At 44.7% G+C, this 26,309-nt stretch overlaps 1 protein-coding gene across 2 annotated transcripts in view; it reads left to right on the top strand.

The window, feature by feature from the left end:
• The window catches only part of cdh23 (cadherin-related 23), a 799,974-nt gene that overhangs the window by 416,276 nt on the left and 357,389 nt on the right, over positions 1–26,309 (top strand). For both annotated transcript variants that reach the window (XM_043679154.1, XM_043679152.1), the window contains exons 19-21: positions 20,625–20,697; positions 21,359–21,475; positions 23,855–23,967. In XM_043679154.1, coding sequence (XP_043535089.1) covers positions 20,625–20,697; positions 21,359–21,475; positions 23,855–23,967 — 303 coding nt within the window. The remainder of the gene's footprint in view (positions 1–20,624; positions 20,698–21,358; positions 21,476–23,854; positions 23,968–26,309) is intronic.

Below are 26,309 nucleotides of genomic sequence, written 5' to 3'. Positions count from 1 at the left end.
GTTATCTCCCGCAAGGCAGCTGTTGGATCTCAATCAATACTTCTATAGGGATGAATGTTATGCTACTGGTAAACAAAAGTGGGGAGGCTGTGATATAGTGGGCTACAAACCTAGAACTCCAGGTTAAGAATCTCGGCGGCATGAGTTCAAATCCCATCGTGGTAGACTGCCAGATCTGAATGAAATAAAAGCTGGATTAATGGTGACCACATTGCCAATGTCGATTGTTGGGAAAGACCACCTGCTCTATCGATGCCTACCATCTGCTGTCCTTACCTGGTGTGGCCTACACGTGACTCCAGACCTGGAGCGCAATGCCTTAACTGCCCTCTGAAAATTAATCAGGCCAATGGCAATTCAGGTTGCACAACAAATATTGACCTTTCCAGCAATGTCCATATGCCACACAAACAGAAAGAAAAGAAACACTTGTAATCATATAGGATCTGTCAACCATGTGGCCTTGCAAGGTAATTATTTGATTTTGAAATGTTATCTTCTAGGTAACTGGGAGTTGTTTAGCTCAGTGGACTGGACAGCTGGTTTGTAATGCAGTGTGTTACAATTCCAGCTGAGGTTACCAGGAAGGAGTCTCCTTCTCAACCTGTCCCCTCACCTGAGGTGTGGTGACTCGCAGGTTAAACCACCAGTAACTCTCTTGCTATTTCATGAGAGAGCTGACAAGTAACACTCATGCTACACAAATGCCAGAATATGTCTTCTATCAATAAGAGACAATCTAACCATTGCCTCTTGACATTCACTGGTGCTACAGTCACTGAATCCCCCACTGTCAACATCCTGGGGGTTAGCATTGAATTCCAACTAGACTCACCACATAAACACAGTGGCTACAAGAGCAGGTCAGAGACTAGCAACACTGAAGTGAGTCAGTCACCTCCTGACACCCCAAAGCCTGTCCACTATCTACAAGGCACAAGTTAGCAGTGTGATGGAATGCTCCCAATTTGCCTGGTGGGGGCAGCTCCAAAAACTTAAGAAACTTGCCACCATCCAGGACAAAGGGACCTGCTTGATTGGCAACACATCCACTCCTTCCACCACCAACACTCATTAGTGGCAGTGTGTACTATCTACAAGATGCACTGCAGAAGTTCACCAAAGATCCTCTGACAGCACCTTTCCAACCCACGACCATTTCCATCTAGAAGGACAAGGGCAGAAGATACATGGGAACACCACCCCCTGTAAGCATCCCTCTGAGCCACTCACCATCCTGACTTGGAAATGTATCATCGTTCCTTCATTGTCATTGGGTCAAAATCCTGGAACTCCCTCCCACATGGCATTATGGGTGAACCCACAGCAAGTGAACTGCAGTGGTACAAGAAGGTAGCTCATCACCACCTTCTCAAGGGTAAGTAGGGACGAGCAATAAATGCTGGACCCAGCCAGAGATGCCCACATCCCACAAATGAATTTTAAAAAGAGCCAGTTATGAGTGTGGTGATGGTGGTGGTAGGGAGGCTCTTTTTGTTTTAATCTTTCTCGTCGTCGACAAACTGGGGGAGCACTGACTGTAGCTCTTCAGTCAGCAACTCCATCTCCCACTGACAGCAAACCTCCCCCCTCCCCCCGACCAGGAGTTTGGGCATTGGCATACCTCTCAGGAATGACAGTTCTAGGCTTACAACTTTCAAATATTAGTTTCGGATTTGAATTCTCTTAAAGTCAAGGTGAGACTGTTAGCAAATGAACAAAGTTTCATATGATCTCATGCTAAGCTGCTCATTCGGGAACCCTGGGCAAGTCAGGAATTGAATGGAATTCTCACTGAGTTGGCATCTGCTGGCACAGGCCTCATGATATTATCGCTGGACTGTTAATCCAGAGACCCAGGAAACTTTCGGGGGATGGGGATTTGAATCCTGCCATGGGAAGATGTTAGAATACAGAAATAATCTAGAAATAAGGTTCTAATGATGACCATGAAATCACTGCCTATTGTCAGGAAACATCTCAACTGGTTCACTAATGTCCTTGAGGGAAGGAAATCTGCCATCCTTACCTGGTCTGGCCCACATGTGACTCCAGACCCACAGCAATGTGGTTGACTCTTACTTGGGCAATGAATGTTGACCCTAGCCAGTGATGCTCACATCCTGTTAAGTGGCGATGAGTAGTGATCTTTTGGAGTAAGTTTTGTCGGCTTCTCATGAAAGTTTCATAAAGCGTTGTCATTCTTTAGAGGGTCGAGATGGTGGGTTTTGTTATGAATTAAACCTGGAATCTCAAGTCTCAATGAGCTCACCTCAAATCAAACTCCAGAGTAAAAGATACTGTTCATTCAGTAACTGAGATGCAGTGGGGTAACTTCAACATGTCTGCCTTTTGATTAGGAGCATGGCAGCTTGCCAAAGTGAAATGATAACTTAACAGCGACTCATAGCGGCAATTTATAAATTATTCTTCATTTCTGTCTCTGTATCTTCATTCCACAATCATCTTTGTTGTGCTCCAGTTCTGGGGAGCTGATGCTCAGGTATCTGGTTTCGTTGAGGATGACACATATGGGTAACCAGAGCTGAAAAATGTGTTGCTGGAAAAGCGCAGCAGGTCAGGCAGCAGCCAAGGAGCAGGAGAATCGACGTTTCGGGCATAAGCCCTTCTTCAGGAATGAGGAGGGTGTGCCAAGCAGGCTAAGATAAAAGGTAGGGAGGAGGGACTTGGAGGAGGGGCGTTGGGAATGCGATAGGTGGAAGGAGGTTAAGGTGAGGGTGATAAAGTGTTCAGCCATGGGGCGGTTGGGTTAGTTGGTGCGGGTGTCCCAGAGGTGTTCTCTGAAACGTTCCGCAAGTAGGCGGCCCCTCTCCCCAATGTAGAGGAGGCCACATCGGGTGCAGCGGAATTAAGTAAATGATGTGTGTGGAGGTGCAGGTGAATTTGTGATGGATATGGAAGGATCCCTTGGGGCCTTGGACTCAGCATGGACCCAATTTTTACCTTAGCCTGCTTGGCACACCTTCCTCATTCCTGAAGAAGGGCTTATGCCCGAAACATCGATTCTCCTGCTCCTTGGATGCTGCCTGACCTGCTGCGCTTTTCCAGCTACACATTTTTCAGCTCTGATCTCCAGCATTTGCGGTCCTCATTTTCTCCCAGATGGGTTACCAGACCTGCTTTGCATAATTACTGCGTCGATTCTCCTGCTCCTTGGATGCTGCCTGACCTGCTGCGCTTTTCCAGCTACACATTTTTCAGCTCTGATCTCCAGCATCTGCGGTCCTCACTTTCTCCCAGATGGGTTACCAGACCTGCTTTGCATAATTACTGTCATTGTGACTTAACGCCTTATTGATTCTTAATTTGAAAGTCTGTTTTGGAAGAAAAAGGCTGTGTCTGTACCATGCTGAGTGCCTGTGATCAAGCCAGATAGCGGGGACTGCCACAACGCATGGTCTGCTCTCAGTTTTAGACAGTGTGTTCTGAATGAATCTCTTGTTAATTGTGGCCCTGTTTTTAAACAATAAGTGGTTCTGCTTCCACTGTGCAAGTAAACTGTTTCAATCTGCCTTTGATCAATCTTTTAGCTCAGTGTACAACTTGCACAGTTTGCTAAATAGAGTCTTTGAGATGTACAGCACAGAACAGACCCTTCAGTCCAACTCGTTCAAGCCAACCAGACATCCTGAATTCATTTAGTCCCATTTGCCAGCAAATGTCCCATATCCCTCTAAACGTTTCCTATTCATGCATCCATCCAGATGCCTTTTAAATGTTGTAATTGTACCAGCCTCCACCACTTCCTCTGGCAGCTCATTCCATACACGTACTACCCTCTGTGTGAAAAGGTTGCCCCGTAGGTCCCTTTTAAAGCTTTCCGCTCTCACCCCAAACCTATGCCCTGTAGGTCTGGACTCCCCCACCCCAGGGAAAATTTGCCTTGTATCAGATTTAGGTGTGTTTCTATATGTTCTGAAGTTCCTGAGATGAACCAGGATTTTCCAAAAACTCGGTATATGTTCCCAACATTTCTGTCCAGGCATCAATTGATGATCTCACTGATCACATGGCACCCATTTGTATGGAGACAGGGAACGTTCTTTACTATGTCCCAGTTTGGGGAGCTGATGCTATTTTATTGTGTTTCAGCTGTGGAAGATACGGCTGAATTGTCATACAGGTAGTTTTGCTATAACGCACATTTCATCAGCTTGAATTGGCTATAACGCGATTGATGAATGTGGACATTGTTTGAATAACATGAACTTTCTGTTGAATGGGCATAGCGATTTTCTATTAGTGATCTTCTCCAGCGTGATTTTCTGTAGTGCATGGTCACAGAGAAACACAACTGTCTCATTATAGCAGAATGACCTGTACCTACTTTACATAGTTACCCGTCAGTGCAGCTTAGCACAGAGTTGAGATTGAACTGCAACCCGCCTTCTCTTCGTTACATCTCAGGAACTTTAGGACATATGTAAACAGATCTAATTCTGAGGTAAAAACAATGACTGCAGATGCTGGAAACCAGATTCTGGATTAGTGGTGCTGGAAGCATGTCCTCAGCAGAGTGGGAGGGGAAGTTGAAATATTGGGCCACAAGGCGGTGTGGTTGATTGGTGCGGGTGTCCCGGAGATGTTCCCTAAAGCGCTCTGCTAGGAGGCGTGCAACACAACTAGCAAGTTGTACATTGAGCTAAAAGATTGATGAAAGGCGGACTGAAAAGTTAAAAATCACACAACACCAGGTTATAGTCCAACAGGTTTTAATTGGAAGCGCTAGCTTTCAGAGCGACACTCCTTCATCAGGTGGTTGTCACCTGATGAAGGAGCAGCGCTCCGAAAGCTAGTGCTTCCAATTAAACCTGTTGGACTATAACCTGGTGTTGTGTGATTTTTAAGTTTTGTACACCCCAGTCCAACACCGGCATCTCCAAATCATATTTGCACAGTAAAAGCAGAACCAGTCACTGATTTTTTAAAAAAGGCCCACAATTAGCCACACTTGAGCCACTGAAGCCCCAGGTGTTGTCCGACTGGTCATCCAGTGGGCGGCACGGTGGCACAGTGGTTAGCACTGCTGCCTCACAGCTCCAGAGACCTGGGTTCAATTCCCGCCTCAGGCGACTGACTGTGTGGAGTTTGCACGTTCTCCCCGTGTCTGCGTGGGTTTCCTCCGGGTGCTCTGGTTTCCTCCCACAGTCCAAAGATGTGCAGGTCAGGTGAATTAGCCATGCTAAATTGCCCGTAGTGTTAGGTAAAGGGTAAATGTAGGGGGTGTGGGTGGGTTGCGCTTCGGCGGGTTGGTGTGGACTTGTTGGGCCGAAGGGCCAGTTTCCACACTGTAAGTAATCTAATCTAATCTAATCCTTTTATTGAATCAGGAAGCAGCCTGTCACCCGCAATCATATTGTTTTAAAAAAATCAAAGAACTGTGGATGCTGAAAATCAGGGTCAAAAGCAGCTGGTAAAATTCAGCCTCCGTGGAGAGAAAGTAGACATTCAAATCCAGTGATTTCAGGCTTTCAGGATTACAGGTATCTCCATCATGTGTAAACCTCCTGAGTCAGCTGCTCTTGCCACATCCTGAGATCCACACTCAGACCATACGTCACCACATGTACACTCTCAACCCCTCTCTCCATCAGCACCACCTCACACTGGCTCAGAGCAGCCCTTCTCCCCCTGCTCCCAGTTCCACTTCATTCAACAGATCTATAGAAAGGTCACTTGACCCAATATGTTTACTCTGCTTTCTCTCCACAGATGTTGCCAGACCTGCTGAGTTTCTCTAGCAATTCCTGTTTTCGATCCACAGCTCTTCATTTGGTTTCCATTGTTCAACGCAAACTCCATCAGGGACATGTTGTTTGCAGATGACAGGGCACTAGCAACACACTTGAAAGATCAACTGCAACACCTCATGGACAGTTGCTCAAGAGCCTGCCAGGACTTCAGCTTGACACTCAGCCTGAAGAAGACCAACGTGTTGGGTCAAGGTGTTGAGCACCCCCACCCCCCCCCCCCCCACTCCCGCCATTACTATCAACAACTACAAAGTGGGGGTAGACCATGAGTTTACAAACGTTGGCTCCACCGTCACAGTCTCTCCCTAGACTCTGAGATCGACAGACACATCGCACGATCAGCGTCAACATTTGTCAGGCTGACAGAAAGTCTGGAAGAGCAGAAAGCTGATGACGCACACCAAGGTTGCCATCTACAGGACCTGCGCCCTCAGCACACTGCATTACGGCAGCGAGTCCTGGAGCCTCTACTCACAAGAGCGGCGTCTCAATTCCTTCCACTTGCACAGCCTAAGTCACATCCTGGACATCAAGTGGATTCACTGAGTCACCAACAATGAGGTCCTGGCCCACGTCCAGATACCCAGTCTCTTCACTCTGCTCCAACAACGCTATCTCCACTGGCTGGGCCATGTACACTGCATGTCAGACAGGAGGATCCCAAAAGACCTGCTGTGGGGGAACTGGCCTTCAGCAAGAGAGCATAAGGCGGCCCTATCTTCATTTTGAGGGACATGAAGTCACTGAACATGAACATCGAGAGGTGGGACATTATAAGCGATCGCTCTGGCTGGAGGCAAGAATTACACAGAGGCCGAACAAGAGGTTTGCTGCTGAAGAAAAGCCCACCCGCCGATTAAACAACACCAAGACAACACCGGAGGACAGCACCTTCACATGCAGTCTCTGCAGCGGAAGCTGCCACTCCCGTGTAGGCCTCAATAGCCACAACAGATGCTGCTCGACCAATAAAGATTGAAACACGACTTCCCATGCACAGATTCATGGTCTCACGACACTAACGGATGCCATCACCATACCACCAGCTTTGAATTGGAAAGACAGGCCATTTTCATTTCTTCAGAGATGTTATTGCACACCTCTGGAGCTGTTGGGGAATTGAATCCAGGTTTCCTGGCTCAGAGATACAGTGGAGCCTCAATAACCCAAGTGAAATAAACGCAATCCAGAGATTCTGTTAGACAGCTTTGAATTAGTGAGTTTTCAGAAGATTTGTAGCTCAGATTGAGGTTCTGGATGTAGGTTTGCTCGCTGAGCTGGAAGGTTCATTTTCAGACGTTTCGTCACCATTCTAGGTAACATCATCAGTGAGTCTCCAGTGAAGCACTGGTGACATGGCCTGCTTTTTATTTATGTGTTTAGGTTTTCTTGGGTTGGTGATGTCATTTCCTGTGGTGATGTCATTTCCTGTTCTTTTTCTCAGGGGGTGTTAAATGGGATCCAAGTCAATGTGTTTGTTGATAGATTTCCGGTTGGAATACCATGCTTCTAGGAATTCTTGTGCATGCCTCTGTTTGGCTTGTCCTAGGATGGATGTGGTGTCCCAGTCGAAGTGGTGTCCTTCCTCATCTGTATGTAAGGATACTAGTGAGAGTGAGTCATGTCTTTTTGTGGCTAGTTGATGTTCATGTATTCTGGTGGTTAGTTTTCTGCCTGTTTGTCCAAAGTAATGTTTGTTACAGTTCTTGCAAAGTATTTTGTAAATGACATTATTTTGGCTTGTTGTCTGTGTAGGGTTTTCAAGTTCATTAGCTGCTGTTTTAGTGTGTTGGTGGATTTATGGGCTACCATGATTCCAAGAGGTCTGAGTAGTCTGGCAGTCATTTCCAAGATGTCTTTGATGTAGGGGAGAGTGAGCAGGGTTTCTGGGCATGTTTTGTCTACTTGTTTGGGTTTGTTGCTGAGAAATCGGGGAACTGGTCCATTGGGTACCCGTTCTTTTTGAACTCACTTCAGGTGATTTTCCTCTGCTCTTCGTAGTTCCACTGTGCTGCAGTGTGTGATGGCTCGTTGAAATAATGTTCCGCTGCAGCTCCATTTATGGATGTTGGGATGATTGTTTCTGTGGTTCAGTATTTGGTCCGTATGTGTTGTTTTCCTGTAGACCCTGGTTTGAAGTTTCCCGCTCTACTGTGACATCTAGGAATGGCAGTTTGTTGTTGTTTTCCTCCTCTTTAGTGAATTTTCTGCCAATAAGGGTATCATTGATGGCCCTGAAGGTTTTCTCTAATTTGTTCCGTTTAATGGTGGCAGAGGTGTCATCTACATAACAGACCCAAAGTTTGGGTTGGATGGTTGGCAGAGCTGTTTCTTCGAGTCTCTGCATTACTGCCTCTGCTAAGAACCCTGATGTTGGAGATCCAGTGGATGTTCTGTTAGTTTGTCTGTAGGTTTTGTTGTTGAAGGTGAAATGTGTGGTAAGGCATAGGTTCACTAGTTTGATGATATTGCCCTTGCTGATGAAGTTGGTGGTGTTTGATGTACATGTCTTTGGTTCATCTAATAGTGTAGTCAGTGTTTCCTTGGCCAGGTTGACGTTAGTGGATATGAATAGGGCTGTTACATCAAAGGAGACCATTATTCCATCCTCTTTGATGGTCTTCAGGAATTCTTGGGTGGAGTGGATGGAGTGGTGTGAGTCTTCTATTAAGTGTTTTAGTCTTTGGTATAGCTCCCTGGCCATTCTGTAAGTTGATGTTCCAGGTAGCGAGACTATGGGTCTTAGGGGGGCTCCTGCTTTGTGAATTTTGGGTAATCCATAGAAGCATGGTGTGTTGGATCCATCTGGTTTAATTTTTTCGCAGTTGTCTTATTTATTTCTGCAGATTACTGAAGTTTTTTGAGTAGGGCTGTGATTCAGTTCTCTAGTTGTGGGATCGGGTCTATCGTCATTTATTGGTAAATGTTGGTCTCGGCAAGTAGTGTGTTCACTTTCTCAGGGTAGTCTCCTTGATTTAAATGACTGTCAAGCATCCTTTGTCTGCAGGTGGGATAACAATGTTTTTATCCTTTTTTTAGTCTTTCTAGTGCTTTCCTTTCTTGTGTATTGAGTGTGTTTCCTTCCATTTTCCTGCTTTACATTGGTGCGACTGTCTGTCTGATGGTTTGCTGGGTTTCTTCTGTGAACTCATGGCCTTTAGTGTTGTTTCTAATGCTGCTACGAAATCTTTCTTGTCCGCAGCCTGGCAGTTGCAATTTAATCCTCTTACTAAGACGACTTTTTCAGTGTCTGTTAAGGGTCAGTCAGATACTTTTTTATCCATGCTTGTCTGTGTTGTCATTTTGTATAAATTTGTCTAGGTTTTTTCTGCAGGTCTAGTTTTTTCAGTTTCTGTGTTTGTCACTGTCTATTGTCTATGGCTTGTTGTACTTTATCTGTCCATTCATGGTGTGTTTTATTAGTGGGTAAAGTTTTTTGGCGGGAAATTTCCCTGGTTGTATTTACAGAGTATGTTGTGGCCATTTTGCTCTGCTATTCTTTTGGCAAGTGGGGTGTTAAGGGAGGTTTGTATTTAAGACATTTAGGTAGTAGCTGTTTCCTTAGGCATTCATGCAAGAAGTACATAGTGCTCTGACGGATGGCATTGGTTTCACATTTTTGGGCCAGTTTTAGCATATTGTGTCCATAGGTGTTAGTGAGTTTTGAGAAGATTGAGGTTCTCGATGTAGGTTTGCTCACTGAGCTGGAAGGTTCATTTTCAGACGTTTCATCACCATACTAGGTAACGTCATCAGTGAGCCTCCGATGAAACACTGGTGGTATGGCCCACTTTTTATTTATGTGTTTAGGTTTCCTTGGTTGGCGATGTAATTTCCTGTGGTTATGTCATTTCCTGTTCTTTTTCTCAGGGGATGATAAATAGGATCCAAGTCAATGTATTTGTTGATAGAATTCGGGTTGGACAAGCCAAACTGAGACACAGGCGAGAATTCCTAGAAGCATGGCAGTCCAACCAGAACTCTAACGACAAACACATTGATTTACCACTCCCTGAGAAAAAGAAAAGAAAATGACATCACTAACCCAAGGAAACCTGAACATATAAATAAAAAGTGGGCCATACCGCTAGTGCTTCACTGGAGGCTCACTGATGATGTTACCTAGTATGGTGACGAAACGTCTGAAAACGAACCTTCCAGCACAGTGAGCCAACTTACATCCAACAGCTCTGAATGTTTTTAACACAACCAAATCACCATGATTCTAATTAAATTCACAAACAGAAAGCTAGCCCTTTATATTTTCTAATCAATGTGTTTGGAAATGTTGTGAGACACCTCAGGAGCAGGTAGGATTTGAACACCAGTGTCCTGGTTCAGAGGTAGAGCACTACCACTGCACAATAAGACCCCAGAAAGATAGCCCTTAAAGGTATGCTCCAGCAAGCATTAGTCACTCTCAATAACCTCTGGGCCATGTCCTCATTCTTTCTTAAAGAGACCATCATTTAAAACCATCATTACAACATTAATTTTATTTTATTGTTTTTCTGCTTTTATGCTAAGAATATTGTAGTGCTGAACTTCTTAACTGATTTCATTATTTCTCTATTTCTGTAACTAAGATTTTGTACCTGGGTTCTTTGGACTTAAGATGGCGACGTGTGTGGCATCATTGCACACTTCTCACTGTACTCTTGTACTTCATGCCTGAGTACATGGGACAATAAAACCTAAATCCAAATCTAATTGGGATTGGGATTCCTTGCCTGATCCTGTTCTTTCCAACTCCCACTTCCTGTTCAAGATGGTGCTTCAAAATCAAGCCTTGTCACCAAACCTGTAGTTCCCCAGCTCCTGCCCCAATTCCAAGATGGACTTCTTTTTAACTCATCACCAATTGGTTCTCATATTATACATCTGTTGAGTGCCTTTTGATGTTTCTTTGTTACAGGCACATATTTAAATATAAGTTACACATTTGTTGATTTATGCACAACTTATTTCCCATTAATCAGATAAAGTTATAGGCACACTGTGATTGCACTGGAGAGAGTACAGAGGTGATTTACCAGGATGTTTTCTGGTCTGGAGAGCTTCAGATATGAGGAGAGATTGGTCAGATTGGGTTTGTTTTCCTTGGAGCAGAGGCAACCAAGGGGGGGATATGATTGGGATGTGTAAGCTCATGAGGGGTGCAGATAGGGGAAATAAGAAGAAACATTGCCCCTTGAAGGAGAGATGAATGACTGGGGATGGTTCAATTTACAGTAAAGGGCAGAAAGATTTGAGGGGATGTGAGGAAAAAGATTTGTCGAGCAGAGGGTGATGGGAATTTGGAACTCACTGCTTGTGAGGGTGGTAGAAGCAATCGCTCTCTTAACATATAAAAAGTATTAGATGTGCAGTTGCGATGCCAAGATACATAAAGCTATGGAACATTTTGGAAAATGGGATATGAATAAGTAGGTTTTGACCAGCACATATTTGATGCACCAAAGAACCTCCTTTTGCTCTGTAGACCTCAATGGTTCGATGATTGTGAAAAAGTGTTCAGCACCTGGAGTGGGTATCAGCTGCTCAGGTCTTCACTGTCTCCACTTCTCAACTCATTATGCAACAGTGCACAAACAAATAAGAATCAAATCCTTAAAACTCTGTGTCCGAAGACTCAAGCCAAACCTTGTCAAAAATAATGCTTTGCTGCTGCACCTTCCGCAGATCGTTAATCAGTTCATGGCTTTCCCTGCCAGCTTTCAGCTAGAATAAACCCATGGATAAGCCCGGCAAGTTCTGTTTGCTGAATAAAAACTGAAAGAACGGCGGATGCTGTAGATCGGAAACAGAAGCAGAAACTGCTATAAAAGCTCAGCAGGTCTGGCAGTATCCCTGGAGAGAAATCAGAGTTAATGTTTCAGGTAAAGTGACCCCTCCCCAGAACTGCTCTGGAGGAAGAGTCTGAGGAAGGATCACATGACCTCAAACGTTAACTCTTGATTTCTCTCCTCAGATGCTACCAGACCTGCTGAGCTTTTCCAGCAATTTCCGTTTGCTGTTTAGATTAGATTAGATTACAATACAGCGTGGAAACAGGCCCTTCGGCCCAACAAGTCCACACCGACCCGCCGAAGCACAACCCACCCATACCCCTACATTTACCCCTTACCTAACACTACGGGCAATTTAGCATGGCCAATTCACCTGACCTGCACATCTTTGGACTGTGGGAGGAAACCGGAGCACCCGGAGGAAACCCACGCAGACACGGGGAGAACGTGCAAACTCCACACAGTCAGTCGCCCGAGTCGGGAATTGAACCCGGGTCTCTGGCGCTGTGAGGCAGCAGTGCTAACCACTGTGCCACCGTGCAACCAGACTGTTGTTTTCTGTCCGATGAAAAGAACCCTACAGAAAATAATATTGGAGAAACGCTGTTGTTTGGAATACTAACCAGTAGTTCTGCTGTCAGTAGTGTTGGGGATGAATCACTGGACACGCAGCCTGAGAGAGGTTTGGAACTCTCTTCAGAAAAAAGCAACTGGTGTTTGACTAATTGTGAACTTTAGATCAAAGGTTGATGTACTTTGTTTTGTTAACCAAATATATCAAAGGATATGGGGCAAAGTTTTTTTAAATTTAATCAGGAGATGCAGGCATTTCTGGTTGAGTCAGCATTTATTGCCCATCCTTAGTTGTTTTTTTACTTCAAAAATATTCTTTACTCATAAAAAAAATCTTTGTTATGTATGTATTTTATATACACACAAAGTCATAAAGGCAGTTCAGGTCTATACAGTAGCATATAAAAAAAACAAACATTGACCCTATCCAACAAACCAAAAGCATCTCTTACTTGAACCAGACTATATTTACTTGCATTGGAGGTGCTTGGAAGGTCCAATAACTGAACAGATTCCCATTTATCTTCAGCAGGAAGACCTCAGACCGTGGTCTCCCCCCACTGCACCTTGGCAGCAGCTGCCCCAAGCTTTATTGCGTCCCTCAGCACGTAATCCTGGACCTTGCAATGTGCCAGTCTGTGACACTCAGTCAAGGTCAACTAGTTACTCCTGAACCCCAATGGCTGCAATTCATGGGCTGCAGGGTGACCCACAATGGTGTTCAGGAAGGAGTTGCAAGTTTTTAATCCAGCCACACTGAAGAAAGAGTGATTTATTTCCTAGCTGGGATGGGTATGTGGAATTAGGGGCTTCAAAGGACTGAATTGCTTCTTCTTGTTCCTGTGATCTACAAACTTGTGGTCTTCATGTGGAACAAAAACATGGAAATGTTCTCCTCAAACAGCCTGGGAAACCACTGGATGTTGTAGTGAAGGAATGTCATCTTAAATGGGCTAAATGACCTTCCTCTTTGACTGTCTATCTTCAGTTCCAGCCTGCTGCTGAACCTTCTTTACCCTCTCAAACAACCAACTTGTACTGAGCTGTCAAACCCATGCTTTTCCACCAGGTTACATTGACTTGCAGCAAGGTCAGACAGTCCATCAACTGATCTGTCTCCATGATTAGTAAGCTGGGCAGCTGTTGTTTAGTTTAATTTGCTTTGAGGCATTTAAACTGAAAGGAATTGACCAAGCTGCTTCAGAAATAAAATTTGCTTTCGAATGTTGTTCGTAAAGCTGCAGGTTGAAGTGGTGAGCAGTGTACTGGAGAAGCAAGCATACAAAATTGGGAAAACTGTTCCTGATTAAATTGAATCATTTGGACAAGTGTGTTGCTGGAAAAGCGCAGCTGGTCAGGCAGCATCCAAGGAGCAGGATACTGCCTGACCTGCTGCGCTTGTCCAGCAACACATTTTTCAGCTCTGATCTCCAGCATCTGCAATTGTCACTTTCTCATTTGGACAAGTGACTTGTTTGGTTAATGAGGAGGCTGCGAGATGTTGCTTGCAGTTTGTTTAGATGTCACTTAGTGTTGCCCATTGAATGATTTATATTTACCTAGCTCTTTTCACAAGCTCTGAATATCCCAAAGTTCTTCATAGTAAAGAGTGTGGTGCTGGCAAAGCACAGCAGGTCAGGAGGAGCAGGAGAATCAATGTTTCGGGCATAACCCCTTCATCAGGAATGAGGCATGTGGGCTGGGGAGGGGGCTAAGAGATAAATGGGAAGGGTATGGGGCTTGGGGGGGAGGTAGCTGGGAATGCGATAGGTGGCTGAAGGTGTGGGAGAAGGTGATAGGTCGGAGAGGAGGGTGGAGCGGATAGATGGGAAAGATGATGGACAGGTCAGGAGGGCGGTGCCAAGTTGGAGGTTTGGGACTGGGAGAATGCGGGGGTAGGTGAAATGAGGAAACTGGGGAAATCCACATTAATCCCATATGGTTGGAGGGTCCCAAGGCAGAAGATGAGGTGTTCTTCCTCCAAGCATCGGGTGGTAACGGTCTGGCAATGGAGGAGGCCCAGGATCTGCATATGGAGTGGGAGGGGGAGTTAAAGTGTTCAGCCACGGAACGGTGCGGGTGTCCCAGAGATGTTCTCTGAAATAATCCGCAGGTTGGTGTCCTGTCTCCCCAATATAGAGGGTGCAACAGATACAGTAGATGACATTGGTGGAGGTGCAGGTAAATTTCTGTTGGATGTGGAAGGATCCCTTGGGGCCTTGGACGGAGGTGAGGGGAGTGGTGTGGGCACAGGTTTTGCTCTTCCTGAGGTGGCAGGGAAAGGTGCCAGGAGCAGGGTGTGGGCTGGTGGGGGGTGTGGACCTGACAAGGGAGGCACGGAGGGAATGGTCTCTCCGGAACACTGATAGGGGTCAGGAGGGAAATATATCTCTGGTGGTGCGTTCCGTTTGTAGGTGGCAGAGGATGATGCGTTGTATGTGGAGGTTGCTGAGGTGAAAGGTGAGGAGCCGGGGGTGGGGGGGGGTTCAAGGGTGGTGGTGTGGGAAGTGGATGAGATCATCGACCACGTGGGAAGAGGAATTGTGATCTTGGAAGAAGGAGGCCATGTGGGATTTTCTAAGGTGGAATTGGTCATCCTGGGAAAAGATGCAGCAGAGGAATAAGGGATGGTGACCAGAGCTGCACTCCTTCAGCTATGGCCTAACCGACATTGTATACAGTTTAAGCATAATCTCCCTGCTCCTGTAGCCCTATGCCTTTGCTAATAAAGGCAAGTATTCCACCTTCTTGAACCACCTCCTGAAGTCATACAGCACAGAAACAGGTCCTTTGGTTCCATGCATACATAATCCCAAATTAAACTAGTCCCACCTGCTTGTTCCGAGCCCATATTCTTCCAAATCTTTCCTATTCTGTACTTATCTAACTAAGTGTCTTTCAAATGTTGTAATTGTGCTCACAGTGCACCACTTCCTCTGGCAGTTCATTACATAAACAAACTACCCGCTGTGTAAGAATAAAAGTTGCCCCTCATGTCTTTTTTAAATCTCTCTCATCTCACTTAAAACTGTGCCTCCTAGTCTTGAAATCTCCCATCCTAGGGAGAAGGCACCAACCATTAACCCCTATAAATCTCTATAAGGTCACCCCCCCCCCCAAACCTCCTACGCTCCAGTGAAAAAGGTTCCAGCCTTTCTTCATAACTCAAACCTTCCATAGCCGGTAACTTCCTGATAAATCTCTTCAGAACCCTCTGCAGCTGAATAATATTCTTCCTATAACTGGGTGAACTGAACTGGGCAGAATATTCCATAATAGACCTCACCAACGTCCTTTACAACTTTCAACATGACATCCCAACTCCTACACTGAAAAGATTCAAAAATCACACGACACCAGGTTATAGTCCAACAGGTTGACCTGAAATCACAAACACTGCACCTGACGAAGAAGCAGTGATCTGAAAGCTTGTGATTTCAAATAAACCTGTTGGACTATAACCTGCTGTTGTGATTTTTGACTTTGTCCATCCCAGTCCAACACCAGCACCTCCACATCAAATACTGAAAAGACTGAGCAATGAAGGAAAGCCTGCTAAATGCCTTCATCTACCTGTCCTGCTGTGTGCCGGGATCTGAGGATATGAACAACAACCTCGGATCAATAGTACTTTCCACGTTCCTCCCAATCATATTCCTTACCCCTGGTTGCCCTTCCCAAGTGCATTTTCTCTGGGTTGAATTCCATTTGGCACTGCTCTGTTCACCTGAGCAGTCTGCAGATACCTTCCTGTAGACCCCTCCTCACTATTTACCTCCCAACCATTTTTTTGTGTCATCTGTGACCTCTTTATTGCACCCCTTACATTTAAATCCAAGATGCGGAAAGAGAAAGGCCATTCAGTGCATCTGACAATGTCTATCCCTTCAACACAATATCCAGAGGTTTCCTGGGCGTATTCTAGGAAAGCCATTCTATTCTGTACCAGATGAAAACTGGGAATGCATTTCATTGTTAGCCTAGTGCCCAGATGGCGTCTGACAAATGCAGTTCCTGCCCGGCAGATAGTCGTTATTTGGCAAAATGGATCTTTCTCCAGACATCAGTTTCACTTTCAAAAGGGGTCCATGAAATGAAGGATTGTGCTGTGACTGTGCAGCTGTAATTGTCACCAGTTTTCAGTCCAGATGATCAAAATCTCGAGCTGTTTGTTTGCAAAAAGTGTATTTATGACTGTGGTGTCTCACACTGATAAAGAAGCAGAGGGTTATCATTATAATAAATGCAGGTTAACAGTCTATTAAACTAATCTTTTTGTCCTCAGCTGGAGTATTTAAGAGAGGAACATTTCTTTTCTGCAAGGGGACTATTAGTGTCTGAAGCTGCAGACTGTGGATTGATTTTATAAGTGAGATGTTCAATGCGGTTCCTTGCCTGAAAGCCATGTCTTTCAGGAATTCTGCCAGGCAAGCTCCAGATAAATTTCCATTCGTTTTACTGGTCTTGCTGCACTGGTTTGTGCAACCCAGAGGGAGACCTACATCTGTATAGCACCTTTCATAATCTTGGGATGCACCAAAGCACATTACAGCCAGTTAGATATTTTTGAAGTGGAGCCACTATTGTGATATGGAAGTCATAGCAGTCAATCTACAAGCAGAAAACGCCCCCATATAGCAGTGAGGTAATGACCAACCAGCCTTGTTTTTCTATTTGAAGCACTGCAGGTTCAAGTCCCATGTCAGGACTTGAAGGCAGTTGAAGAGTAAAAGCCACATGTTTTTATCATTCTTTATTTTTTGGACTGTGGACTGCTTTAAATATACTAATATATTTACTGCTTTAAAACAAGGACTGCAAGGAGTTGCATTTTTAAAAGCAAGGTCATGCAGAGGATGGTGCATATATAGAATGAGCTGCCAGAGGCTGGTACAATGATGGGTACATGAATAGAAAGGGTTTAGAGGGATATGGGCCAAATGCTGGCAAATGAGACTAGATTAATTTAGGATATCTGGTTGACATGGACGGGTTGGACTGAAGAGCTTGTTCCCGTACTGTACATCTCTATGACTGTAAGTCACTAGAATCCATTGCATGTTGTATTTATACTGTTGCTTGGTTCAAACAGTAGGTGAAGATGTCTAACTCGCTTCAGCCCCAGGAGTGTGCAGACTGAACTCTGCCCAGAGACAGATTGCTGATTGGTTTGTGCAGTTGGGGTCAGTTGAGGAAGCCAGGAGCTGACAGCATGTCAAAAGCTCTCTCGTTGGCTCCTGGGCAGGTAAACAGGAAGTGTATGGACAAAAAACCTCTGGACTGCGAAGGAGAAAAGACCTCTCTATTTCTCTGATTGACAGTGAAGTAGCCAAAAACCAAAAGCTGCTTGTACTTCTGTCCTACCATTTGCTATAAGCCGGTGCCTCTCACAGGTACCTAATAGACTGAAAAAAAATTGTTTCAACCATCCTTTCAACCTTTGGCAAAGAACTTAAAAAATCTGGAGGTCAGATGAATGGAAGAGCACAGATGGTCTTGGAACAAGCAAAATGAACACTGCATTGAATTACTTGGACTGGTGCTATTGAACTATGTTTCCCCAGTGTGTTTTTCTTCACATGTATGTTTGTTTGTTTGTCTGTCTCTGTCTGGACATGTGTATGTGGGAGTTAAGAAGAGGGTTAGAGTTTCATCTAGCTGGGTTGTATGTTAAAAAATCATATTTTTGTTTGTCTGTGATTAGAATTGAAGTAACAGTAATAAATTGTACTTAATGTTAAGTACGGAAACATAGCCAGTGTTTTCTGACAACCCGAGTCCATCAGGCAAGAAAACTGGGGACTTTGAGTAATTTGATTGAATCTTTAACTTTTATGAGGACCCAGGAGTTTTATTTTATTATTTGTTCTAAGGATGTGGGCATCATTAGCTGGGCCAATATTTATTGACCTTCCCTGGTTGCCTTTGAGAAGTACAGGGGCTTATGTAGCAGCACGATTCCCAAATGGAGCATGGCAGAGAGAGAGAGAGAGATGTTGCTAAAAGGATAAATGCTCAGGGTGGCATGGTGCTATAGTACTGCTGCCTCAGTGCCAGGAACCTGGGTTCAATTCAAGCCTCTGGCGACTATCTGTCTGTGTGAGGTTTGCACATTCTCCCCCTGCCTGCGTGGGTTTCCTCCCACAGTCCAAAGATGTGCAGGATAGGGTAGATTGCCCATGGGAAATGCAGGGTTACATGGATTGGGTAGTGGATGTGTCTGGGTGGGATGCTCTTCGGAGAGGACTGGTATGGACTCAATGGGCAGAATGGCCTGCTTCCAGGCTGTAGGGATTCTCTGATCCATGCCAAGGAAAAACAGAAATTACTGGGGAATCTCGGCAGGTCTGGCAGCACGTGTAGAGAGAGACAGACAGACAGAGTTTTGTACTTTGAGTCTTGTGACCTTTCTTTAGAACTGTTCGAAATCCATTTCTGGTTTTATTGTTTCTTCTGAAAGATTGCTGCTGTATCCATACTTCAGAGCAAGTCTCAGATTCCGTGCGTCACTTTGCTCGACTTCTAACTTTATATTGAAGGTAGTTTGGGATCTCAGGATAGTCTGAAAGATCAAAATAACAAATTTACCCTTGGCAGCTGCACACAGATAGCAGAATGTTTCACCAACGGAGCGGGTACTAAGGAGCAGCGACATTGTTACACAACCAAATCTTCACGGCGATTTCTCCAACATCTCACAGATGACAGTGGCATGCACAGTCAGTTGGTCTGTGGTTGTTGGTTGGGGGGAAAGGTTAGCCCTGAGGAGGAATAGGTCATCTAGCCTCTCGGGCCTGAATGTCGAACATTTACCTGATCATGGATAATCAGGTGATATCTGAAAGATGCCACCCAATTGTGTGATACTCCTTGGGGGCTCTGTGCACCATTATTCACATTTAATGAACAGGACCGAATGAACATCATGAGTTTCATGCTAATTGTTTCGGGAGCGCCATTTCTGTTCGATATTCATCAGATGTAACTTATTTTAGTATTTACTTCAGTTTAATTTATTCCAGGGCTACATACTATAAAAATCCACATGTTAAACAGACGGGCTATAAAGATGAAAACTTCCTGCCATCTGAGACACATGAGTCTTTATTTTATTTATTTATCTGTCCATGTACTTATTTATTTAATTATTTATTCATTTCACTCTCGTTTGTGAGGGAAATAAACAAAATCATCTGCATGCGGTGCAAGGGAAAGGAAGAGGTTTATAGCCCAGGACTCAATCCAGAACGTGTTATTGTGATGCTGTGGTAGGCTCTTTCCCAAATTTAATTTGCATAGTCTTTCAGCAGAGATGTCTGCCTCTCATCTTTACCCCTGCAATTTTACCCCTGGTCACCCGCCACCTCCCCCACACACTCTTAAATATAGCTCGCTGAACAATTTCACATGGGATTTGCTTACTCTTTAAAAAAAATCACTTCTTTCTGAAGTAAGTTTCCAGGATTCTCAAACTGGTGAATTATTACTGCAGCTTCATATGTTGGGGGAGTAGGCTAATACTTTGGTGATAGAGGAAGTGGTGGAGGCTGGTACAATTAAAACATTTAAAAGGCATCTGGATGGGTATATGAATAAGAAGGGTTAAGAGGGATATGGGCCAAGTGCTGGCAAATGGGACTAGATTAGTTTAGGATATCTGGTCAGCATGGACGATTTGGACCATAGGGCCTGTTTCATATAACTCTATGCCATTGGTTCAAATCAGCTGGTAGATATCATGTTCAAGTAATAAATCCAGAATTGAAAGTTAATCTCAGTAATGATGTCCATGAAACTATCAGCAATTGTTGTAGAAACCCATCTGGTTCACTAATGTCCTTCAGGGCAAGAAATCTGCTGACATGTGACCCCAGTCCCACAGTCATGTAGTTGACTCTTAACTGCCCCCTAGGCAATTAGGGGTGGACAATAAATGCAGACTTTTCACTGCTCTGTGAAATGGCCTCTTAATTACTGAAGAGACTGGCAGGATGGTGGAAGATGTTGGGAAAATGGAGTTTATGCAGAAGATCAGCCCGTTCAGGCCTTAAAGGCCAAATAACCTACTCTTCCTGTTTTGCTTTAAACATGTTCATGTTTCATGGAGTCCTTACAGTGTGGAAACAGGCCCTTCGGCCCAGCAAGTCCACACCAACCCTCCCAAGAGCAACCCACTCAGACCCATCCACCCCATATTTGCCCCTGACCTACACATCCTGAACACTATGGGCAATTTAGCATGGCCACATCACCAAACCTGCACATCTTTGTGACTGTGGGAGAAACCAGAGCACCCAGAGGGAACCCACACAGACGCGGGGACAATGTGCAAACTCCAGACAGTCGCCCAAGTTTGGAATTGAACATGGGACCCTGGCACTGTAAGGCAGCAGTCCTAACCACTGAGCTACTGTGCCACTTGAGTTTGTTATGTATGTGATACCAAGTGAAGCTTGTGTAAATCCTTTTATATCTGTCTATCTTTCAGGATGAAAACGATAACTCGCCCACTTTTAGCCAGTCTTCCTACATCATTGCAATCCCTGAAAATATAATTGCAGGTGAGGCTGGGGTGGTGTTGGGGGAGAAATTGAAGAAACTGGGTCTGTCTTCCCTCGCACTTTGAAGAAGGAGGGATGTTCTCATCGAAACTTATAAAATTATAACAGAGCATGACAGAGTGGATATATAAGTGTCCCCCCCGATCTGTGGGTGATACGTTCCAAGACCTACCGCAGATAGTAGCGAATCCTATCATTTAAATGGGAAACTTACCTCCCCAGCAGCCCCCACTGGAATTATTTCTGGAATGTTCCATGTAATATTTTCGGGCCACGGTAAACGGCAGATAACTGAAATCGCGGAGGCCAAATCCGCAGATAGGGGGGTTCCACTGTACTTTAAATTCTCTGCCTTTTTGTCCCAGAGCCAGGCCTGGGGAATACTTATTTTTTTGAAATGAATGTTTTTCTGGTCATCATGATTGGGGCTGGGTCAGAGCTGGGTGAAGACTGGTGGCATCTAAGTGTGACCCTGCCACACAAACAGCCAAAGAGCCAATTTTAAGAAGAGGGGCAGAAACGAAGTGTCTCACTGTGATGATCAGGCAGCATGTTGTGGGGCAGGCTTGATAGACCATCTGGTTCCTTGTGTCATTTCCGGGTGTTTGTATAATTCCATTCTGCTTCTCCCTCTGTCTCTCTCTCCCTCTGTCCTTCTCAGGAGCCACAGTGTTGTTTGTATCTGCGTCCGACTTGGACCAATCCCGGGAATTTGGCCAGGAATCAATCATCTACTCTCTCGAGGGATCATCCCAGTTCCGGATCAACACCCGTTCAGGTAGTCGATCACCTTCCAGCATTGAAATAACCAACTTGTTCTCCCTTAGCCAAACAGTAAATCAAAGTCATGTTCAGTAAAATACTGATTTGACCAAGAAAACTGAACCGTGGAAGTATTAATGTGGTCACCAGAAGTGACAATCTGAAAATCTTTCATTGTAAATAACTCATTCCTTCTCTAATATTTGTCATTTCTATAAATGATTTAGATGTGAACTTAAGAGGTATGGTGAGTAAGTTTGCAGATGACATCAAAATTATAAGTGTAGTGGACAGTGAGGAAGGTTACCTTAGAGTACAATGGGATCTTGATCAGATGGGCCAATGGGCTGAGGAGTGGCAGATGGAGTTTAATTTAGATAAATGTGAGGTGCTGCATTTTGGGAAAGCAAATCTTAGCAGGGCTTATACACTTAATGGTAAGGTCCTAGGAAGTGTTGCTGAACAAAGAGACCTTGGAGTGCAGGTTCATAGCTCCTTGAAAGCGGAGTCACAGGTAGAAAGGATAGTGAAGCAGGGAGGTCATGTTGCGGCTGTACAGGACATTGGTTAGGCCACTTTTGGAATGTTGCGTGCAATTCTGGTCTCCTTCCTATTGAAAGGATGTTGTGAAACTTACATGGGTTCAGAAAAGATTTACAAGGATGAGTTGGAGGGTTTGAGCTATGGGCAGAGGCGGAATAAGCTTGGGGCAATTTTCTCTGCAGTGTTGGAGGCTGAGGGGTGACCTCATAGAGGTTTCTCAAACTAGGAGGGCCATGGATAGGGTAAAGAGACAATATATTTTCCCCAGGGTGGGGCAATCCTAAAACTAGAGAGCATCGGTTTAAGGTGAGAGAGGAAAGATTTAAAAGAGATGTAAGGGGCAACTTTTTCACACAGAGGGTGGTGCGCGTGTGAAATGAGCTACCAGAGGAATAATTACAGCATTTAAAAGGCATCTGGATGGGTCTATGAATAAAAAGAGTTGAGGGGATATGGGCCAAATACTGACAAATGGAACTAGATTAATTTAGGATATCTGATTGACATAAACGAGTTGGACCGAAGGGTCTGTTTCTATGCTGTACAGGTCTACAACTCTAATTCACAAAGTCTACTCCCTATCCAACTCAAAACAATTTTGGTTAGTCTGGTGTTAATGCTGCAATTCCACAAACAACTGATTGAAAGTGTGATGGGATGCTTCGATCCTTTCGCCCCGAGCATGCAGTGTGTAGTCCCATTAACGAGTGGACACCCCCTGGTGCTTAACCAATGAACTTCTGGCTGTAGGGTAAATGGCTTCACTACATTTTGGATACACCAGAAGTGTTGAAGGCTGAGTAGTGGGAGGATGAGGCGTCAACCTTGTCAAAAAGAAATTTCTGAGACAGATTTTGCCAAAGCTTGCACTCATCAGGACAGTTTTCAAAAAGCCAAAGTAAATGGAATCAAGATGAGGCTAAAACACATTTTAGCCATGATTTGGTGAATAGCAGAACACACTGGGCAGTGACTCACCTGGGAGGACTGCCTGGAGTTCCATAAACTCTGTCCTCTCGCACAGTACCAATGTTGTTCCCCTTTAATTAGGTATTTCTTGCAAATTGTCCTGATGAATGCAAACCAAAAAAGCTCAGACAAAATGCTGCTTTTCTTAGTAACACTCAAATGCTTAAAAGTAAGGATCAAGAAAGGAGGTTGGCCATCTCATTCTGATATAGGGTCTAAGAATTGACCTGAGTTTAGGGATTTTCCAGCTACCTTCAACATCAACAGCTGGAGCTGCATCAGCCTCAACATGTGCCTGTTTCCAGTGATTAAACATCAAGGTAATGGTTGTGTTAGACAGAGCCATGCCTTCGCTCTGTACTATCACCAGGTGCCAGGAACAGCTCCATGAAAAATGTAGCATAACCTGGGAATGGTGGGGCTGGCCTGAGGTCATCTTGTGTACAGGTTGATCCGCTATAACGTGACAGTTGTGTTCGTCTGTGTCCTTGCGCTATAGAAAATCGTGCTGTAGGAAACCATTGTAGAAAATTGCTATACCCATTCAGTCAAAAGTTCGCATTATCCAAACAGCTTCCACAATTCGTCAGTCGCGTTACAGCCAACTCATGTTGACGAAATGCACGTTATACCAGAACGATCTGTACTTCAACATTTTTGGAGCACGATTGTCGTTTCTAGGTTTAATTGTTGTTGTTTTCCTTCTTGCTCAGCCCCTCTAGCGTTTTGTGACATTTGATCAGTTAAAGTTGAGATGTTTTCTCTGTCCATCTTATTTCTTTAACTCCTTTCCTAGGAAACAGTTTCAATACCTTTTGGAGTTATTGTCGTGATAGTTTTACTTCTGGTCCAGTGTTGTCACATTCTGTACACTTTCCTGTAGGAGAAGTCACAACTACTTCGCTGCTGGACAGAGAAACCAAATTTGAATATATCCTGATTGTCCGAGCTGTAGATGGTGGAGTCGCAAACAATCAGAAAACTGGAATAGCCACTGTGAGTAATAAAGCAATATCTACTTGTTTGCAGCAAACAGGTTCCAGAAGGCAAATCCTCCGCCAGTATATTCTTTTTATCTTTGTTCTGTCATGAGATGTAAGTATCGCTGCATGTGTGGCTCCTCCCTAATTGTCCTTGAACTGAGGTAGCTCACTAGGCCATTTCAGAGGACAGCTAAGGGTCAACCACATAGCCCTGCGTCTGGAGTCAGATATAAGACAGAACAATTAATCTGACAATCAAACAGACAGTGCTGGAGAAACTCGGTAGGTCTGGCAGCATCTGTGGAGAGCAAAACAGAGCTAGTGTTTCTTAGGGGCAGCACTGTGGCTCAGTGGTTAGCACTGCTGCCTCACAGCACCAGGGTCCCAGGTTCGATTCCAGCCTCGGGTGACTGTCTTTGTGGAGTTTGCACGTTCTCCCTGTGTCTACGTGGGTTTTCTCCGGGTGCTCCGGTTTCCTCCCACAGTCCAAAGATGTGCAGGTCAGGTGAATTGGCTGTGCTGCATTACCCCATAGTGTTAGGTACATTAGTCAGAGGGAAATGGGTCTGGGTGGGTTACTTTCAGAGGGTCGGTGTGGACTTGTTGGGCTGAAGGGCCTACTTCCACAATGTAAGGAATCTAATGTAATCTTGTCTGATATGATTCTCCTTCAGATCCATTAACTCTGTATCTCTCTCCACAGCTGCTGCTGCACTTTGTTATTATTGCAGGGTTTACTGCAGGAAGGGATTTAGCAATTTTTTTTATTCATTCACAGGGTGAGTGTGTCACTGGCTAGGCCAGAATTTCTTGCCCATCTCTCAACCACATTGGCTTGGGTCTGGAGTCACATGTAGTCTGGGCCAGATAAGGATGGCAGTTTCCTTCCTAAAGGGCATTAGCAAACCAGATGGTGTTTTCCCCTGACAATCCACAATGGACTCATTGTCATCACTAAACTCTTAATTACAGACATTTTATTGAATTCAAATTCCACCATCTGCCTTGGCAGGATTCAAACCCAGGTCCCTAGAACATTACCTGGGTCTCTGTGTTAACAGTCCAGTGATAATGCCACTAGGCCATTTCCTCCCCTAAATTAAACAACTCTTTGTCCATTTCATGTTATTTGCTGTCAGACACTGGTAGATGTGGTCATAAGAGTGCGGAAGATATATGGCACACAGGTCTTTTGACCAAGCGACTCCATCTCTGTGTTTATGCTATGCGCAACTTTCTTCCATTTGTCCTCACCACACCCTTCTTTGGCTATTTTTTCAAGGCGGTTGGAGTAAAAGAGTAGGGAAGTCTTGCTGCAGCTATACAAGGTGCTGGGGAGACCACATCTGGAGCACTGGGAGCAGTTTTAGTCCCCTTGTTTCAGGAAAGAAATCATTTCATTAGGAGGCAGTTCAGGGAAGGTTCACTGGGATGATCCCCCATTTGGAGGGATTATCTTATGAGCTAAAAAGGCTGGGACTGTGCTCAGAGGAGTTTAGAAGAATGAGAGATGATTTCATTGAAATATACAGGATTCTAAAATGGCTTGACAGGATAAATCATAGAATCCCTACAGTGTGGAAGTGGACCTTTTGGCCCATCGAGTCCAAAGAGAATTCCACCCAGACCTATCCCATCACTGTAACCCTGAATTTGCCATGATTAACCCACCTAGCCTATATATTATGGGTAATTTAGGATGGCCAGTTGACCTAGCCTGTATATCTTTGGACTGTGGGATGAAACTGGAGTACCCAGAGGAGATACGGGGGGAATGTGCAAACTCCACACAGACAGTTGCCTGTGGTGGGGTGGGGGTGTGGGGTGGGGGGGAGTTGTATCCAGGTCCCTGCTGCTATGAGGTAGCAGTGCTAATCACTGAGCCACTATGCCACCCCAAATGCTGAGAGAATGTTTCCTGTCTAAAAACATAGGAGAGTGTCCAGGACCAGAGGACATCATCTCAGTATAAAGGGGGCGCTGAGTTCAGACTGAGGTGAGGAGGAATGCCCGCTTTTTTATACACATAAATAGAAAGTGGACCATACCACCAGCACTTCACTGGAGGCTCACTAATGATGTTACCTAGTATGGTGACAAAACTGAGCCTTCCAGCTCAGCGAGCAAACTTACATCCAGTTGAGGTGGATTTTTGATCAGTTGGGGAATCAAGGGTTATAGGGAAAGGAATGGAAAGTAGATGTGAGGAATGTTGGATCAGCCATGATCCTATGGAATTGTGGAGCAGGCTCAAGAGGTGGAATGTTCTACTCCTGTTCCTATTTCTTATGGTCTTCTTACGGTCTCACACCCCCATCAACATAATCTTCTATTTCCTTACCTCTCGAGGTCTTA

The sequence above is a fragment of the Chiloscyllium plagiosum genome, chromosome 38, assembly GCF_004010195.1.
Source record: "Chiloscyllium plagiosum isolate BGI_BamShark_2017 chromosome 38, ASM401019v2, whole genome shotgun sequence".
Classification (NCBI taxonomy): domain Eukaryota; kingdom Metazoa; phylum Chordata; class Chondrichthyes; order Orectolobiformes; family Hemiscylliidae; genus Chiloscyllium; species Chiloscyllium plagiosum.
This window is presented reverse-complemented; position numbering and strand designations above follow the sequence as displayed.